Raw genomic sequence first — 20622 nt, 5'->3', positions numbered from 1 at the left:
TTAATGGAATTCCAACTGCGTTAGTGAAAAAACACTGACTGTGCATAATACCATATAATCGAAAAACAATGAATTGTTGTTGATGTTGCTGCTGAGTGCAATGAAGGACCTTTTCAGAATACCTAACTGTTGAGAACAGAACGAAGAATGAAAAGAGTTCTCTTAAGGTTGTGAGACAAACAGACAATAAAAGGTCACAAGTTAACTGAATAGTGTTTTGACAAATTTGTCTTCAGGTATAAGTATGGAAATAACATTCCCACTGAACTATCAAGTAGTACACTTCTCTTTCAATAGACTGGACGGAAAAGTTAGCTAAAGAATATGTTCCTCAGTCACATGCAATCTACAAATGGAAATAAATGTTTCTTCTTACTGCAGATGTTTACAGAGTCACAGGTAAAATGTTTTCCATCAGATTCAGCCAACTGAGGGATCCCACAATATGGGCAAAGAACATATGGATCAATTAATTAAATCAATTAATGCACTTCCAACATCAGGGGTATAAATGGTATATTTTGTTCTAGCAATCATCATAAATATTATACTGATGTTTTGTCAGTCTTTTTTCTTCTGATAAAAACCAGCAACTAAAAAAAAAATCAGACTAGAATTTCAATTACTGAATGCAGTGCAATGTACAAGGTATAATTTCCTATCACAAATGTCTGGTATTCCTCGAGCCAGGAACATGTAGCTGCAGTAAGGTTTCTCATCACCCCCAAAAGAATCACACACCACAGTCACTTTACTTCACAGACCCACATAAACAAATAGGCAGTATTGATAAGCTACATCCCTAGGTAAGCATATTGCGATCTCCCAAAAAGTCTTGCATTTTTAACTCATCTATAGAAACGATAGCTTTTCTATGAGTGACAAACTTGAAAGATTAGACTAAATTCAAACAAAGAAAGCAGTTTTATGGAAAAAAATGCCTTGACTTTGAGATTCGAATTTTCTCTCAATATAATGGCAACATTAAAAGGCTTTTTAACACTAGTGAAAAGAGTAGGAACTGAAATTCTGAAATAACCATACTGCATGTTTGCCCCCTAATCTTCACTAAATAAACCTGGATTGGTCATTTGAGCGGCTAATGTAGCTACCATCTGTGCTTTAATATAATTGGCTTGAAAATTAAAAAGCAAAAAGCACAATTCTGCAAAATAATCACATGACTCCTTGATTAATATGCTAGTTTTAAACTTTACACCAGATTACTATCAAGGTTTGAAAAATTAATGTTTTTATTGGCACACCCTATAAAGTTTCCTTGTGTGCCAACAGTTGATTAATGCATAATTTGAATTAAAAAGGTTGCTTTTACTACTGAAAGACCTTTTAGTAGAGAACAGCTTCAAGCGATTTGGAAGGTTGAATATATTTTTTGACATAAAATAAACTGGAAGATTCAACAAACTCCTGGTTCTTATTCAGAGCAATGGAAACTGACATGTTAAATATGGAATGATGCAGGTGTGACTTACACAAGCACAGCACAGTAGTAGTACAATTCTGACACTACTAGAAGCATTGATTTAGCTGTCTAATGGAGACATTCAGATCCTAGGATTATTCTGTCCCAAGGAATTCACCATCTTCAACATGACCTCTGAATTAGGTAATACAAGGAACAGGAGTTAACCCTCAAACTTGCCGGTGCAATCCTTATTAATTAATAAGCTGGTCATAGCCCAAGTTCACTTGTTAGATGACAAGAGGTCTAGCAACTGATGATATCAAGATTCGTTGGAACTGAAATTCCTGCAATGGTCAAACAGTCAACCTGACATTACTATCTTTGGAAAATACAGGAGGGAAAAATGGTGTATTGTCCCAATTAGCGCATGCTTTACTGATCTGTAGTTTCCCCAATGAATCTGGTTGGAAGTTTTTTTTCTTTCGTTTTTCCGATGAGGAAAAGATCTACTTCGTGGTTCACCACTGATTACTTTAATTGATTATCCAGTCATATTACAAATTCATTTGCAGGTCATTACAGGATCCATAACTTAGGAAGTCAGGATTGGCCTCAAAGGAAGTGTCCTTCACTGATTTTGAATAGTCCAAATATCAGTTCCATTATTGCATGAATTTGAAGGAAGCTAGTGATCAGGGGATTTTGTATGTCTTGACAAATTTGATATCACAAAGTCACTTAGAATTCTGATATAACGAACAACTTTAATAAATAATGCATGTGTGCTTTAAGTTGTTTTCTTAACCTGGCTTTATCACATACTTTCCCACAGGGCACACCAATATTTCAGCCAAGTAGTCATTCTCCATATCTAAACCCAGTCAGCATCAGCAGGTTATCTGTCCAATAAAGGAATTTTATTTGAGCCCAATCCTGACTTCACACCATTTACGGGACTTAGGTTCAGCAAGGCACACTGCATAATAATTAGCAAGAGAGGAACAAATTTTCCCTTTCCTAATCCATGACACTAGAGTACTCCTACAAATACCACAACTGAGAACAGCAGACTCAGGAAATAAAGGGAGGTCCTCTGTATTACGTATACTGGATATGCTCAGTAAATCCAAAAGTTGATTTAATATAATTTACAATCATTCAAATGGAAACTGTTAAGAATTTGGTCTATATTATTCCAAAGGTTAACAGATCCACAGATCACATCTAATATTGCAATTTAGCCTCCAAGCTTGAACACAGGCTCCACAAGGAATACCATTTGGAATAGATTTCCAAATTTCTGAAACGTGCAGATCTCATCTGTTATAAGTTAACAGTACTACTATGACAACTATTTTATCAATAGCTATAGCATATCTTACAAAACCAAACCCAATTGTATGATTTCATTTAAAGCATGACAAAAAGAATTATTTAATATATTAAACCACGTTCTTAATTAATGTGTCAATGTGCTTCAAGAAAGCGGTAAAACATGGATTGATCGCTACATTTCACCAAAAACAGTAATTCACAATTAAACTGAGCTGCATGGTGGAAGGGAGGCAAGGCATGGCACCTCCCAGGTCAAAATTAAGTGACAAGTCAACCCAGTGTTCTCATGTCTCTAAGCTGTTGTACAAAGCAATTTTTGCAGGGGAGGCACAGATTCTTTGCCTGCAAAGTTCACGGTGAGCAAGTTGGCAGGACATGATGATTTGGAGATGTTTGGGGGGAGGGTGGGCGGGGTAGGTGGGTTGGAAGAAAATGTAAAAATAAGCCATAGGCAGAGTATCACGTATTCAGATCTGGTTAGGGACCAATAACACTTTGTTTAAAGTAGATAAAGTTTGAGATTCAGGACATTTACTAAGTGAATAAAGCCACAAAATTCCACAGGTTTTGAACAAACAAAAATAAACTTTACAAATTTAGAAAGATAAAACAATCTACAATATCTATCTTCTGCTCAGTTAAGTGTGAGATACATATGAATAAGCAGACAAACGACGGTTGGACACACACACAACGCAATAGATGACAATCAAACCAGATTCCATGGATTTCTCAACAACCCACCCAGACATCTGCTGCATCGTGAGCCAAATAATCTCACCTTTGTCTTTCTCACGAGGGTTTCCAATCTTCACCTTTGAAGATTTCACCTTGGAATTCCCTCCAAAAGTCACTCCCATTTGGACGCCTTTAACAACTGCCCACCTCACAGGGTTTCAATCTCGCTTTCCAAGATGCTTTTTCTCCCGGAACTCCAAGTACACTCAAGCTTCACCTTCCAAGCACAATTTCAGACCTTCGGCCATGCTAAGCAGAACACCATCACTCCAAAAGGGTACCAGCCCACAGCACAGGGTCACCAACCTTCAGCTGCCTTCTTGCATCTTTAGGGCCTCTCTCATGTCCCCTTCACTTGAAGTCTGCTCCCTACAGCTCTTTAAGTTGGAGCCTATTTCTCTGCTCCTCTCTTTTAGCTCGAGACCCATTCCTGTCCCATCTTTTATCGCTTACTTGGAATTTCCATTTGGGACCTCTCCCTGGGACACAATCAGCAACGGCAATCCGCACAAGGTCACCTGACCTGGATTTTCACACCATTCTTCTTCCTCTCTTCTGTGCAGGCATGCAGGACCAGTCCTCTGCCTGAAGAAGGTTTAAAAAAAACTGCACATGTGCGGCCAGTTCCCAGCCAGTGCATTTGTGGAAGGTCCAAGAACTGTCGGAAATCTGAGTTGCCCACCTCTGCACTTCAAACTAAGCATAGGTTTCATCACAAGTGGTAAACCAAAACATAATTATTAATTAGAAGGAGGAACCAACAGATTTCTCCTTCTGCTGACTGTCACAGTTCAAATATTTTAATGAACACGTTTAATATCAACAGCAGAAAGGAATTGTTTCGGGAATTCCCCAGAGAGGGACAGTCCAAATTGAGCATAGAAATATTAAAGCAACGAATGTATTTGAATACAATGCAATCAGGGAGAACAGAATTTTTCATAAGGAATCAAGCTTAAAAATAAATAGTAATGCAATGCCAAAACTCTTGAAATTGAAAATGCAAAATTCTGTAGAGACAGGAGTTCTGCCAAATGTGGGTAGAAGATTCTTATTCTGTGTCTACACCCAAACAATATTAAGTTCTCTTCTCTGATGGAACAAACATATCTTGTTCTTTCCAACTTAAACATAAATTCATAATACACACAAAAAAATCTTTTAATGGCTGTCAGTCTGCTTTTTTCACTAAATATAAAAAGGAGTGGCAAATTAATTTATTTAGACTAGAAACAAACATCCAAAAAAAATTCAAGACGGCTATTCACTGGATTCTATGGATGACAAATACGCCCATGCCAAGTACAACTGTCACTTATTTCCTTGCTCCTGATTCAGGGATACTTCAGAAGTGAGGAATCCCAGTATGGAACTACTGCACAGCAACCCTTTTTTTTATTATGCTCAACGCGGAGGATGCAATACACTTTAGGATTTTTGGCACCTTTGTTACGATCCCCATAGAGGCCAATAACTTTTCAGAAGATATCTGAATCTCCAGTAACTGATTGGATGGATCACACAATAAGATCTCACGTTTTAATGGAACAAACAAACTAAATGCAACACTGTCTAAACACTATTATAAAGGCAACTAACATCTAAGGCGAAGAAAAGATTCCCCCATTTTAAACAACTGAAAACCAAACTCCAGGGTTACTCTTTACTCTGTCCTTTAAGTGGACACTTAATTCACCAGGAACTAGTGCAAAGCTATTCTCAGCTCTGAACAGCTTTTTCCTTTTACAGCTGGATAACTTCTAATCTCCAAGCTGGTTTCTACAGTGATGGTTATCCAGGACATTATTCCCTCTAGCCAAAGCTAGGCAAATCTTCCAGCTCTGTTTAAATCCTCACGAACATGGTCTCTTCAGAGTGCAGGTCCCCACAGCATTCTGAGTGGTGAATAATAGAGACTGGTTGCCACCATCTCTCTGCGCTCTCTTTCACAGATTTATTTTTTTTAAACAGACTGACCTGTTTAAGGTTTAGGGATTTCTTACGAAAACTTACAACACAATCCTACAATGGCTTCCTATGGATTCTTCCCCTCTCAAAGCCCATCTCATAGCAATGCGAATCGCATAGGCCATGTAGAAATGCTAATTAGCTATCCTCTACTCCATTCTATCTTGAAATTAAATAGGCAGTTTAAAGTATAACCATTTACAAAACCTGATATTCCTAACACCACCCTATAAGACTTGGAGACTAACAGCCTACCCAGAGTCATCACAGATGCCCTTGCACACAGGTGTGAACATCTTGCACCTTCTTTCCAGTAAATCAATCAGGGCCCTTCTTTAATTTTTAATAACCAAGGCATCCAAACTTGTTGTCAGGTAAAATTCAGAACAGGGCACATGACACCCTTCGTTCCTCCATTTTGCCCTAATTAAAGAAATAGTACCAAAATATAATCTTATAAACTTTGTATTTGTAACACCTTATATCAGCCAAGTGTCTGCCTTTAATTAAGTACAGAGCAGACCAGGTGTAGAAAAGTCTCCTTACTCTAGACCTAAAATGTCTCATCTTTAGTCCAAGAACACCAACCTCTACAGCACAAGAATCATGCAGCCAGCAGCCACCTTAAAATAAACCTACCAATTTTTTAAAAAATTCTGACAGTCTGGAAGGTCTGTTTTTTATTAAACTCATCTTACAGACTGTTTGCAATCTTTCTAGGTCAAGTAGACACAAATACCCTTGAATTTCCTCCATGATTCCATGACCCTGCTGGAAATCCATTAAGTAGCGTAAAAGATAACAGGATATGGAGCATTCACAAGTTATGTACACAAGTACAATACAGCAAAATTTGTTTCATATTTTACAATAGTCCATCAAATCCTCCATCTCCATACTGATAATAACGTCCTTGCCCCCTTGTTAGAGCCTGATAGAGGCTTCCCACAATTCACTTGCTCTTCAAATTATAATCAATTTTCTGAAGCAACAGGAAACAAAATAATTTTCCATTTCTTTGTATGTATTTTTATGGCATCAGTATAAGTCATGTTAAAAATTTTGAAGTTTCCCAGATTGCAGGTTTCTAAAAATATGCATGAACAATGGTTGAGTGAGAAGAAACTTCTAACTTACATACTTAAAAGCAATATATGATAAAAATGCATTGCTTTTCTTAAGCCCCAATTATGCTGAATTATGTCCAAGTTATATCAGACTTATTCCAATGAAATTGGAGGAAAATTGGGGCAGAGCTTGACATCAGCAAAATAGGTGCAGGATTGGGCATGTTTTTGGGTTCAACTCCCAGGTTGAGTCTAGGGTAAAAACTCTAAATGACTGTTCCAGTGGCAACATAGAATTTTCACTGTAAAAACATCAATAGTGTGTGTAAAAGTACCAGGTCAAATGTCACAGATGGTCTACATGTTTGTTTAGCTTGCTCACCCTCCCGAACCTGGTCTACAACACAAATATGCAGCCTACATTCATTTTATATAGAATGTTGGAATGTGAAGGTCCTATGTTTATTGGAAACCCAAGGTCCTGTTATTAAAGGGCCGTACTACCCATCTATGCCACCTAGGCCCACCCTTCATTTCTGGTTATCAAACAACATATATAAAAAATTGAATACGTTGCAACGTAACAGCTTTTATATTAAACTAACTGAGCAACAAATGTAAGTATTTAACTGGCAGAGGGAGCACAAGAGAGATGCAAGTAGGAGACCAGATAGAGGTGACTTTTCAAAAAAGTAAGAGGGGTTCTACTTGCAAAATATTGTAGACAATTTCTTCAATTCCTGGGATTTTCAAACTATGATCACAATGGCAATGAATAACCTTGATTAGAAAATAATCGTATAACAAAATTCTGAGTTGAGTACATTAAATGGTTTATTCACTCCAAATTGCCATTATGCCAAACCCAAAAAAATCAAGCGACTGCCTTGAACTTGCAAAGTAATTATTCAGTTATTAGATCACGTAATAAAACTGTAAAATTAAACAATCTTACAAACGATTTGTAATAATAATAAGGATCTTGGGGGACTGGAACTCACTGCCTGAAAGGGTAGTAGAGGCAGAAACCCTCAACTCATTTACAAGGTGTCTGCATATGCACCTCAAGTGCTGTAACCTGCAGGGCAACAGACCAAATGCTGGAAAGTAGGGTTTTAGATTTGGTGGCTCGTTTTTAGACCGGCACAGGCACAATGGGTCAAGTGGCCTTTTTCTATGTGTAAACTTTCTATGATTCTATTAAAAGCTGGGAATACTCATCAGGTCTGGCAGCATCTGTAGAGGAAGAAAAACACTTCATTTCAGGTTGGGTCCCTCTTTGCCAGAACTGGGAGTGCTTAGAGATGTAGCAGATTTTAAGCAAGGTTTGTCCCATTATGATCTATTTTGCCTTACACTATCATCACTTTTGTCACTTAATTGCTCCTGTCTTCCACCCCACCACAGGCCTCCCCATTTGTTCTTTCCACCGCTCCCCACTTTCCCTGACTTGCTTAAAACTGTTTCATCACTAAGCATTCCTAATTCTGATGAAGGATCACTGACCTGAAATGTTAATTCAAATTCTCACTCCACAGATGCTGCCAGATTTCTGTGTTTCCAGCATTTTCTGTTTTTATTTTCATAAACCTGAATTGCATTGCCTTGATCTCAGATGGCTGAGGGGTGATCTAATCGGGTTAATTAAAATGATTAAGGGATTTATTAGGATAGACACAGAGAAACTATTTCTATTGGTCAGGGATGCAGAAGAAGTGAGCATAATCTTAAAATTAGAGCAAGGCCAGTTCAGAATAAAATCAGGAAGCATCATTTCCACAAAGGGCACTGTAAATCCGGAACCAACTCTCTTAAGTCTGTGAAGACTTAAAATTTTAAGATCGAGATCAATAGATTAATTAAAGTAAAGGATATCAAACAAAAGCAAATACATGGAGATTAGGTACTGATTAACCATGATCCAACTGAATAGCAGAACAGGCAAGAGGGCTGAACGGCTTATCCTACCACTCCTGTGTAGGAAAGAGTAGTAGGATAGAGGGGAAATAAAAGATTGTCAATAGTATCTTAAAAACGTGCCTGCAATATAGGACTAGTGCGAGACTCCAATAGTGTTATACGTGCACACAGAAAGCCCAAATTCAACAAGATATTTCATGCATCATTGCAATTCAGCCTCAGTTACTTTAAAACAGGACTTATGATAATTTCCTTTAAACATGGATGAACACTTTATTAATTGCAAAGGCGACAATAAATATGGATGAAAATACTAAGTTATAGAATTATTCTAATGCAGCAACCATACATAACAGAATATGTTAATTAAAGTGATTTTTTAAACTAAAAATCTTTGTTAAGCATTCAGTATATGTTTTACTTCAATCAACTCAAGGCAAAAAATCATTCAAAAGAGCACCAAAGTCTCTACACCACTCGGATTGCTGGCAATGGGAGCAAGGAAGCTATGTAATCACTGATAAGGTAGAATGAAGCCATTTTACAATTGAATTAATACCAATGAAAGAATCAAATGGGTTTTTAAAAATTACCAAAAACCTCCAAATTTACATTATGATTTAATTCTACTTTTTAAAAAAAATACACAAGCAATGAACATGTTACAGCCAACGTAGTAGCCAAATCATTACAAAGTGAGTGGTACAAGGCTCAGGAGATACTGAAACATAGATGTTTGACACTTAAGACAAAACTAAATATACAGAAAGACAAGAGGTTCACATGCAAAATCCAAAATTACACAAGTCGTAAGGCTTCAATTCATATGCACTCTTTATGGCTTTGCCCCTCCTAGCATGCCATCCAGTGTTCCCTAGAAGAGCAGTCAGAAAACCAGCCTGCTCCTGTTCCAATTTCCTGATTATCAGTCTTATATACAAATTATAGCACAGGAACATGCTGTTAGGCCCAACCAGTCTGTCTTGGTATCCATCCTGCACATGAGGAGTCCTACTCCCACATCTCCATCCTTTATTCCACTATTCCTTATTCCGCATATCAAATTGATTGTTAAATACTGACATGTTCTCTGCCTCAATCATTCGCTCCATTCCACAGTCTCACAATCATGTGTAGAAAGATTTCTTCTGCTCTAGACCCTAAATTCAACTAAATTCAAATGTATATCTATGTTCCATCATTCTAACCCAGGATAGCTGGCCTGCCTGCCAAATATTCTATGAGCCTCTTTGTAACAGAGTTCCAGGGGTCAGAAAGATCTGCATGTGATTATTTCACGGACACCAAAGTGAAGCATCGATGTGCTACACAAGATGACAACCTAAATGCAGTATTTTCAAGTTAAATCAATGAAAGCTCAATGGGTGTATCTTATTGCATTAGTGGTTCGCATTGCAGATGAAAAACAAAAGAGAATGAATGACTTTACCTGGTACAAAGTAATTTCCATCCACCGAATACAAACCAGCCTAGCCCTCGTTTCTTCTGAGTAATTCTAGCTCTTGGTAATGTGTGATAGTCACTCTCATCATTTTCAAAACCTTCTTCTGACATCATCAATGGCATCTCATCTAAACTAGATGACTCATCTTCCACTTGATATCTGTGTTCAGAAATAAAACAAGGTTAAGCTAGAAGCATTAATATATATTGCCTGCAATGTTATTTAATTCCATGGATTGTTTGGCAGTTAAAACGGCTTACAAGTGCTGGAAATTTGAAATAAAAGCCAAAAATGCTGGTAATACTCAGTAGGTCAGGCAGCAGCTGCAGACAGAAGCAGAGTTCATCTTTAAGGCTTCTAATGAAAAGTCATCAACCTGAAACATTAACTCTTTCTCTCTCTCAACAGATGCTGCCTGACCTGCTGAGTATTTCTTGCATTTTTTTAAATTTTAGTTAAAATGGCTAACTTGCCCAACAGGCACAAAGCTTTAACTAAAAAATATATAACTCAGCCATCACTTGTAATGAGAATCTGAAGTAAGCCTAGAACGGCTAGGGGCTAGTGAAGGGAGCACTGAGAAACAATCTCAAAGTGATTTTGCTCTTGCATTCCCGACCATCACCCCAACCCCCTACCTCAGACAATGGAGTTCTCATCCTCAACAGTTCTGCAAACTTTGGTTGAAACAATGAAATTTGAAATTGATCAGTGGCAGTATTATATGATCATTCAGATCCAGAAAGGCTTTCTCCCTGCAAAAGGATCTGCGGAAAAAGGTTTGTCATAGGTAAACACATAGTACTGAAGAAAATCCAAGAGGATGTTCCTCATTTTTGTGCCTTATCCCTGCATCTACAAATGTGTGCAAGGATAAAAATTCATCATTTCCACAAGCCAGTCAAAGATCTTAAAATCTAAAATCACTTAAACATGCTACGACAATCCATTAAGATTCTAGGATCCTTTGAAGCAGCTCTATTTTTTTGACTTGTAATTTTTTTTCTCCTCCAGGTCAGAGATCTCCCATGGAACTGTGCCATGGATCGTCTGGGGCCTGCAGCATTGTCCTGCAGCATTGTCCTGCAGCATTGTCCTGCAGCATTGTCCTGCAGTAGCCTTAATGTCATGATGGATTTATTTCCAATATGATGCAGCATATTAAAGAAGCAATAGATTATTTCAATGATACAAAGACTGAGGAATATAGTTTCGCAGATACAGTAGTTACCTACCACCTTAGAAAGGCTGTTTAAAATGCAAATAATATCTTTAGTTGTTTGGCAGTAAAGAACTTGCGTATTGCTAAAAAAAAAGACGTCAAAGCTTTTCGTCTTGTACTCATCAGGACACTTCGCAAGAATACCAATAAAAGGGGAAAACAACAATTTATACTCTATGTGAAGAGAGTGATCGGTTGGCAAGTGGACTCATTCTCCATGACAATGCTTCTATCAATTCACCAGTTAATGGTGACTGACAGTTAACTGCCAAGCATTGTTTGAAATTTAAACCAAGAAGTTGACACGGATTGGTCAAGGAATTGCCCTGAGGAATGAGTCAACAAATGGTTGTCGCTTATTTTAGCTGAAACAGGCATAATGTGAGTACATGTTCTTTCTGCCTGCAAAGAACTGGGCCCTGTGTATTAATATATGTAGCTTCCAGTACACGCAAGCCCGACTGACAATCTTAAATTGGTTGTCAGCGTAATTCTTAGCACTGAGGATTATTTAGCTAATGTCCAATCGTGGAATCACATCTAATGTTGGACACTGTTTTGAGTTTTGCAAGCATGGAGTGGTTGGGTACAGTCTGTACCTTGCCCATTGTAACAGCTGTTTCACAAGATCCACCAGTCTTAGGGATGTACAACCTAGGTACCTAGCATCACACTGGTATTGAAATTCATATACCACATAACTCATTTGTGATGTAGGCAGAACGTCTTTTTGGCTTGACGACAGCATCCCGTTAGTGGCGAATACCAATCGTGTTGTTACTGCATCTTTTTTAAGCAATAACATCTTTCTTCTCTTTGCAAAACACACAACATTGTGCAGGATATTTTACCCTACATTCCAAGGTGGAGTTACAGTTTTGCACAATCAATGCCCATCAAGACCAAAACAAAAATCTTACCTGTATTTTTTTGAAACTGCTCATGTCTGACCATTGTTGGTTGTAAACTTTCTGCCTAAATATCATGAACCTAGTGTACAATTAAGTTTAGTAGTTCCACAAAACAAGGACAAACATTTTAATTCCATGAATCAAAACACACATTTATAGGAGTTGTTAACCACAGCTCCGGCACCACAGAAAATCTCTGGCTGGGATCCCTACCCATTAAATAATTAATTTATCGGTAACTTCAATGATTTTAACATGATTTGAGTTTCACAACGGCTAAAAATTCAGTTGGATAAGAAATCAAGCCGGCAGATGTAATCACTTTTAAGAAAAATATAGCAATGTTTGGTTCATGTTGAAGCAGTTGCCTCAAGAGACCTTTCCTAGCCTCTATTTGAGAATTATTATATTGCTAAGTTCCAAGTTCTTCATTTGAGGCAACCAGAAAACTATGATTTCATTCTTTCCCAGTACAAGGAAATTAAATGTTAGAGTAGCACATCATATGTATAAAGTGCAGAAATGACTACTGGCTTGGGTAGGCTTAAACTCAAGTCTGATTTTCACATTACTCTAACCCACAATCTATTAGGCATGTATGTAAGGGAAGTATTGTGATGGATGTGTTGAAAAGCAGAGGACAGAATCATTGGACAGGTTCTGTAAGGATTACTGCCATCAATGAAAGCCATTATCAACCCTGACACTACATCACTCAGATAAAATCATTTTATTTCAGATGTGTTATTCATAACTCAAACAATCCTACAGGGAAATGAAAGCAAGAAATATCTAAAATGTTACTTCACATGTAAAACAGCACTTAACATGTGTCACTTCAGAATATAGATAAATAAAAAAGTTCAACCTTTTACCAGAATTGTATACACAGAACAAGCAAATTAGGGTAGTTTGTTCACTATGTGAAAACAGTCAACTTTGTTCATTGGTGAGATCCAGATTATGAGTTAAGGCTGCTGACACAAATGGAAACTTCTAAATTCCTCTTTACTGGTAAAATACAAGATCCTCTGTGAATTCACATACAGTACTGAATAAAACAGGCGTTGCTGATTAATGGTGATTGTTAATGATGTTCTGGTCTTCAAAAAATTTAACTTCTAAAGTCAAAATTTTCACAGCATGTGTTTAATTTATATACATAAGAATGATCTACAAGGCTTACTTTAATCCAGAATTAGTTTTAAGCAAATGTGTCAAAAAGGCAATGCCCAAAGCCAAGAGACCACACAGGCTGCTGAAAATCATTCTCTGGTTATTTTCCTTTTTACAGCTTGATTTAAATTATTATATATTTTATTAAATAGCAGCAGAGCTCCTCAGAGGGTACACAGATTGCAAATGTGGTACAAAGCCATGCAGTGCTAGAAGGTCACAAGTTCAATGCTTGGTCAGCTCGAAATGAAGCATCATAGTTGGCCTGGATGTTCCCAGGCTAAATGGGAGAAGGGAGGCTTCTCCTTGCCTCCTACCAGAGTGCCCTATTAAGTGTAAAGCAAGAGAAAGTTCAAACTTGACTGATGTCCTATAGAGGAAGAAAATGGGGTGCGAAAGAATGTAAGAGGAGATATTCAAGATTATACTGTGCTGGCTTGACTCCTCTAGTGAACAATGAGCACTGAATATTAGATGTTAAATCACAGTAAAAAAGACACCATAAAATTACAGGAACATTTTTTTGTTCAAAACATTGATACATTAGCTTAACTCTTAAATTATGATGGAGGAATTCACTTGTCTGATATGATGAGTAAAGAAAGACAAGTTAAGACACAATTCATGTTATTTTGGTCCAACAAGCAAGCATCAAAAGGTTGACTGATCATGTCTAACACTTGGGTTATGGGTCTGGCTGAAAACTGCAGCTTTCACAGCAATAGTACTTCCAGAACGTTTATTTTCTGTGCCTTCTTGATTTAATAAGCTATTTCTTTTTGCAAAAATAAAAGCTACTGAATTGTTTGAATATAGCATATTACTTAGAAATTAGGTGAAAATTAATAGGCAACAACGGAGAGACTAAGGAGGCGAAAAACAGAATATTCACGAATAAGTATTTTCAGGCACCATATATTGTATCACAGGAATCAATCATTTAGAATCAGGTCATTTAGAACCACAATATTGCAATAAAAATATTAAAAGTGGCAGCTGAACAGGTCTGAAAGACTGAAAAATTGAAGATTAAATGTTAAATTTGTAATGAAGTATTGGCCAAAACGGTCTTCTACAGATAGAAGCTAAACTAACACATTTTTCTACAAAAGCATTATTCAATATTTTATGAAAATGCATTTAAAAGGACATGAATATTATTTTCTCGGAGGATTTCCATATTCGAATATATTTGTATCATGCAAATATATTCAAATAAAATAAATCCCTTAAAATGTTTAATTTTTTTCAAAAAAAGTTGCTTTAACTTGCCTAATTAAAATCTGCTTGCAAACTAACTGGGCTCTACAAGGCATTTTAGCACTAAAAGTCACAGTCTGTTCTCCCATTTACAGAACATGTTGTCCTCTTATTTGAATAGCTCTTTCAAGCTGTGAAACAGCAATTGTCGGTAGCGCATGGCAAATGACCAAGTAGATTCCATGGAATATTTCCTGAGGGTTCTTGTGTCTGCTTCTCCTTACCATGAATGAAACACACATGGAAACATTTTCATTAAAAACCTTATATAAAAATTCTCACGTGAAAATATCCCAAAATTCATCCTCAAGGAACCAGAAAAGCATAAGAGATCTTAAAAATAGATGGATACGGGAAATGCTGCACAGTAGAACAGGGTGGGGGGAGTGTCACATACAGCCAAAAATATAGTAAATCACATTCTTGCCAGTAGAAAACAGCTCTGTCAATGGCTTGCAAGAAGTGTGGCTGCTGGTGGTCATCCAAATGATGGTTGGAGAGAATTATGTCAGAGTTTGTTCTTTTTTGAAATACACACTAGCTTGCTGCATGAACCCCAATCACTGAAGCTAATCATCACAGCAAAGCTCAGCAAGTGTGAAGGTTAATTGGAGCATTCAAGCCAACTGTTCCCTGCTCAGAAGCAGTTGCTCCTATGGTCCTCATTTCTGTTTTTATACGAGACTTCTTTGGTTCAGGGTCTGAGAGATCAGCATCCACAAAGCAGCTCCCAAACTGACAGTGCTAAATTTGTTTCTCATATTCTAACAGCTGATTCAAAGAACTACAAAAGCTGGCAAATGGGAGCTAAATTCAACTGTCTGCACTGGGCCTTAAAGAAAGACAATATTCATAATTTCTGCAAATCCCAGCCTAAAACAAACTAGATTCTTTCGTACAGAAGGTTCTCTCAAATTGTACCAAAATAAAAGGAATGCTATCAAGGAAGAGGTTATCAAATGCTCCAGAGAAAAAGTCTATTGAATTCCAATTCTAAGAGGATGATTTCCAAATGCGTACCCACTATAATCACATAAAGGTTCAAACTTAATAACACAACCAGTTTTCTGTGACCTAGCTAACAATTTTAAGTCTCCTGATCAGGTCACTTGGGAAAGATAAAGTAAAAAAGGATTTTAAAAGAGTTGATTTCGTAATTTGGTTAATATTATAAGGAATGTGGCTTTAAGATAATTATCTGAAGAAAAAAAATTTTGCAGAGTTATGGAGAGAAGGCAGGGAAGTGGGAGACTTGCTCTAGCACAGAGCCAGCACAGGCATGATGGGACGAATGGCCTCCTTATGTGCTGTAACCATGCTATGACTCTGTTAAATGAATGAGACAGAAAAACAAAAGGCTAAGGACAGGTAAAGTCTCATGAAGCTCAAATAAAAAGAGAATGCTGGAAACTCACAGGAAATCAGTCTGCAATCCAACCTAATCTTCCGATCCTTTTGCTTCAAATGGAGATCCCTTGATGCAGTTCCATAAACTATCTACATTTATTTCAGATCCCTGGCATTTGTTGTTTCTCTTTTCAAGAGGAGCTATGAGGCCAAATGAAGATAAGCAAAGCAAACCTGTTACAGGCTTCTTATCTTGTTCAGGCTCTGTGAAGTGCTTCTGCAGAAACAGCCACACTATGAAACTTAGATTTTTGGGAAACTGCCAAAATGCTGTACAAGATCGAAAACATTATTTCTATGTGAATGCATAATACACAGAAACTATTATTAAATAAATACAATCTGACCTCTCCAATTGTTCTGGAACAACTCCACAGAGTTAAACGCATTCTCTGCTGAAAGCAAAAAAGAACTATGAAACTGACTTATGAAGAACTGCACTTATAGAGCAACTGATCTTGAGGGCCAATGAACAAAGAAATCTCAGTGGCTTTGTTGTCAATTATATTAGAGTGATCCACCAAGTAAAAACTCTTCAGGTGGCCAACTGCTGAGAGGCTTTAGTTTTTCCATACACTTGTGCAGCAATATTGAGCATCGAGAGCTACAGTGATTAAAGACGTGCAGGAAAACCTTGCAAAGGAACATCACAATAGCATTGTGGTAGGCCTTTACTGCCATAGATATTGGCTGGTCTAGTTGCAGGCAGAACAGCTGAATTCAAATCTGAAAGCCTGACTCACATGTGACATATAGTTCTGATGCCCAGTTTCTTTAAGCAGAAAAATGAAAGCTCACCAAGTCAGCTGCAAGTATGGAATTTTCACTCAATCCTTGAGAAACAGAATAAAATTAACATCTTCATTTTCTTAGTATATTACTTTTTCCTTCACAGCACATGTGGGCGGAACATCATATGTGCATATATTAATAAAATTTTTGAATATTCAGCGCATATTTTTGTGGTATTACATACTTTAGATGTGTAGTGCTGTTCGCAAGAAGGGGAAAGAGCAGTTGTGCAGGGGCAAGTTTGGTCGACCCATTTTGTTTTGTGCTAACTCTAACATGAAGTTTAAAACATGGAGCTAAATCTAACAAAAGGAGTTTATACCCGTCTTTCAGCTCCTATCAGTCTGCCTTTAACTGGGGTATGCTGTGCTATTTCGGGTGGGGAGGAGGGTACCGAAGGTGGGGTGGGAAGGGGAAAGAGGGAGGGAGAGAAGTGGTCTTGCTGCAAAACCAAGACAGGGACGCAGGGTGCCTTCTACTTTTTCATCCTTGATGGAAGTCATTCAAAAGCTCCAAATAGCACATGGCATCAGTTTTTAAATTATAATTTTGGTGGCAACTTCAGCAAAGCAGAGGCATACATCTTCTACTGATGAAGAGATTTATTCTAGTTTGCACGTCATGGGAGGCCCTCAACCTTCAAACCTGAGCTAGTAGGAAGCTAGGTTTGTGTTTGAAAACAGATGTGACCAATTGCCTGGACTACCTGGGAATGCAACCTGGTCAGCAGGTAAAAAGAGCAATGGTAGAAAGTATTGAGGTAGATACTCAGAATTGTCACATGAAACAAAATGTAGGAATGTCAACTCAGACTCAGTGTAGCTGCTGTACCCCAGAAAAACTAAATGATCCAAACATTCCTGGCCAATGTGACCAATTAATTGTCTGAAGACAACGTAGAAATGCAATCTGGCCAGCAGGTAAGAAGAGCAATGAAGGAAGGTATTAAAATGGACACAATTGTTACATGAGCCAGTTATGCGCTAGCTATGAGCTAGTTATGTGCCTAGCATGCTTTCTGAGCAACAACAGCTTGTATTAATATAGCACATTGAACATCCCAAGGCACTTGACAGAGCACTGTCAAACAAAATTTGGCACTGAGCCACAAGGTGATATTAGAAAAGGCAACCAAATGCTTTGTCAGAGGTGGGTTTTAAGGAGTCTTAAAGGAGGAGCGAAAGTAAAGAGATGGAGAGGTTTAAGGGAGCAAATTTCAGAGCTTAGGGTCCAGACAGCTGAAGGAACAGCTACCATTGATGAATTAAAATCAGTAATGCGCAACAAACCTGAATTGGAGAATCACAGAGAGAGGGTTGTTGGAGGTTAGTGGTAGGAATGAGGCAAAGGTTTTGTTTTTCTTTTGCGGGGTTGGGGGAGGGAGAAATCGGTGAACAGTGGATTTAAAAATGAGGATGGAAATTCTAAAACTGTCACGTTACTTAATCAGGGGCTAACATAGGTCAGCGGGCAAGAGGATGATAGGTCAAACAAGAATGGTGCAAATTAGGACATTGTTAATAGAATTTTGTATGAGTTCATGTTTATGAAGGGTAGAATATGGAAAGGGGCCAGGAGGGCATTGGAATAGGCAAATTTAGAGGTAACAAAGGCACAGATGAGGATTTCAGCAGCAGATGAACCGAGGAAGGCATTGTGTCAAGCAATGTTAACAGACATGGGAAAAGGGCTCTCAGCAATAGTGCAAATGTGGACAGAATATCAAATGTAACACCAAGGTTGTGAACAGACTGGTTCAGTCTCATACAATTGCCAGGGAAGGGATGGAGTGAGTGGTGAGGCACAAAGACTTTTGGTCGTCTTAATACTTAGTTGGAGAAAATTTCTGTGCATCCAGTCCTTGTCAAACAAGTGAGGAGGAGTTGGGTGTTGTCTGTGTAGAAACCGGTGCTGCATTTCCCAATGGTGTTGCTAAAGGACAGCAAGTAGATGAAAAGTAGAAGGCAACCAAGAATGGATCTTTAGGCAGGCCCCCAGAAATAATGGTCCAAGAACAACAGAAGTCATTTCAGGTGATTCTTTGGCTACAAATGGGCAGTCACATTTGTGCAGTCCCCACCCAGCTGGAAGACAGTGGAGATGCAAAGGCATGGTGTGCTCAACCATGCAAAAGGCCGGGGAAAGGTTGGTAAAGACCACGAGGAATACTTTATGAGCAACATAAGAGATGTAGAAGCATGCCCATACAGTAACTGATTTTCTCGTATTCATCTAACAGGAAGATTTGGATCATTTAGTTTTTGCGGGATATAAATGGACACAATTGTTACGTGAGCCAGTTACACGCTAGCTATGAGCAGCTACACTGAATGAATCGGAGTTGACATTCCAACTTTTTGTTTCATGTGGCTATTGAGTATTTATCTCAATACCTTCCTCCATTGCTCCCCTTACCTGCTGACCAAGGTGCTTCCCAAGTAGTCTTCAGACACAAGGATCAGTTTCAGGACATATACGTGCATTTAGAAATCTCTTTGGGACCAAGGAAGTTGGGAAGTTGTTTTCCACAGGGAAATTCAAAGATAAAGTAATACAAACCCAATATTAAGGCATGTCTTTGCAAAAATATTCATTTCAAGTTATCCTGAATTTGATTTGCTTCTTCCGGTCGAAGTTCTACAACTATAACGAAAAACAATTGGACATTATGTCAAACCATATAGATCGAGAAATGTTATTATTCTGGAACTTGCTCTATGGCAGAACAATTTCTGCCACTATGGCATGACAGTGAGCTACATAAATATATTTTCCCTTGGTTATTCAGGCTTTAGACTGCTATTTTCAGCAGATTTGAACCCAAAACAAAATAGATAACTGACCCGAGACCAATAGAATTTTCAACTTCTGCTATTGTAATGTTTGTTAAGTAGGTTTTTTTGCTTCAATCATACTCTTCTGAATCCTGGCATCCAGAAGATATTCACAATAAAGGATACAATCCTTGACTTGTGACAGATAATGTGTATTAGGTCTAACGAATCTGACTTTCTAATGTACCCTCTGAACTGGCAAGCAATTTAATACTTTTCAAAAGCAATTTTCCTATTGTGCTGCAAAATTTCAGCACAGTATTTAAAGTCAACAATAAAGTGATGAATTATGTATTTTTCCATAGGCAAGACAAGCATAGGGTGCTCTATATTAACCACATCTCTGGTAGTCTATTCATCAATGATGTGACATCCTTTTGCACTTAACAGCTACTGTATGTCAATCATGGAACACTGAAGCTCTGGTAATTAAATGTAAGACTAGTACTTTTTTTTTTAAATGCAGGTAAGAGAAAATAGTCTGAACAAAGGATACAAAACAGTCGACATCAAAACTCACAGCATGAATGCAGCACTCATTTAGTCCATCAAATAGACAGGAAGACAGATCTCTTACTAGGGCTGCATATTGTACTATGAATGTTACATTATTCCCATACAACCTAAACAAATAATGCCTGAGGTGGCATAACAGGATGCTGAAATATCTGGACTTTACTTAATAATCAAAGCTTTACTGATATTTTACCAAATATATGAATTTAACATTAATTTCAATTAGAGCACCTCACTTCTCTGTTGTATTCTGAATGTACCAAAATACCCCCACTAAGGATTAACAATAAATGTGCCCCTGCCAGTGTCGCCCACATTCCAAGAACTTTAAAAAAAAAATTCCTGCCCAGCCTAGTTAATGCATCACAATGTCTGCTAACCTCTGTATTTTGTGATCAGTCAAGCTGCAACAAAGAAATTGGAGACTGGTCACTAACACAGCTGATCTACATCTTAACACAGGATTCTACAGAGTGGCAGGTTGCCATACGTACCAATTCTTCCCTAAATAAGACTTCTTTCAAATGTTAGAATATGAAAAATAAATTACTGCAATAAAGTCCCTTCAACAGGGGAATTTACTGG

At 37.8% G+C, this 20622-nt stretch overlaps 1 protein-coding gene across 5 annotated transcripts in view; it reads right to left on the bottom strand.

The window, feature by feature from the left end:
* The window catches only part of atp9b (ATPase phospholipid transporting 9B), a 273915-nt gene that overhangs the window by 225111 nt on the left and 28182 nt on the right, over positions 1 to 20622 (bottom strand). For all 5 annotated transcript variants that reach the window (XM_041189970.1, XM_041189971.1, XM_041189974.1 and 2 more), the window contains one exon: positions 9905 to 10078. In XM_041189970.1, the coding sequence (XP_041045904.1) occupies positions 9905 to 10078 (174 nt within the window). The remainder of the gene's footprint in view (positions 1 to 9904; positions 10079 to 20622) is intronic.

This window comes from Carcharodon carcharias, chromosome 6, assembly GCF_017639515.1.
Source record: "Carcharodon carcharias isolate sCarCar2 chromosome 6, sCarCar2.pri, whole genome shotgun sequence".
NCBI lineage: Eukaryota > Metazoa > Chordata > Chondrichthyes > Lamniformes > Lamnidae > Carcharodon > Carcharodon carcharias.
This window is presented reverse-complemented; position numbering and strand designations above follow the sequence as displayed.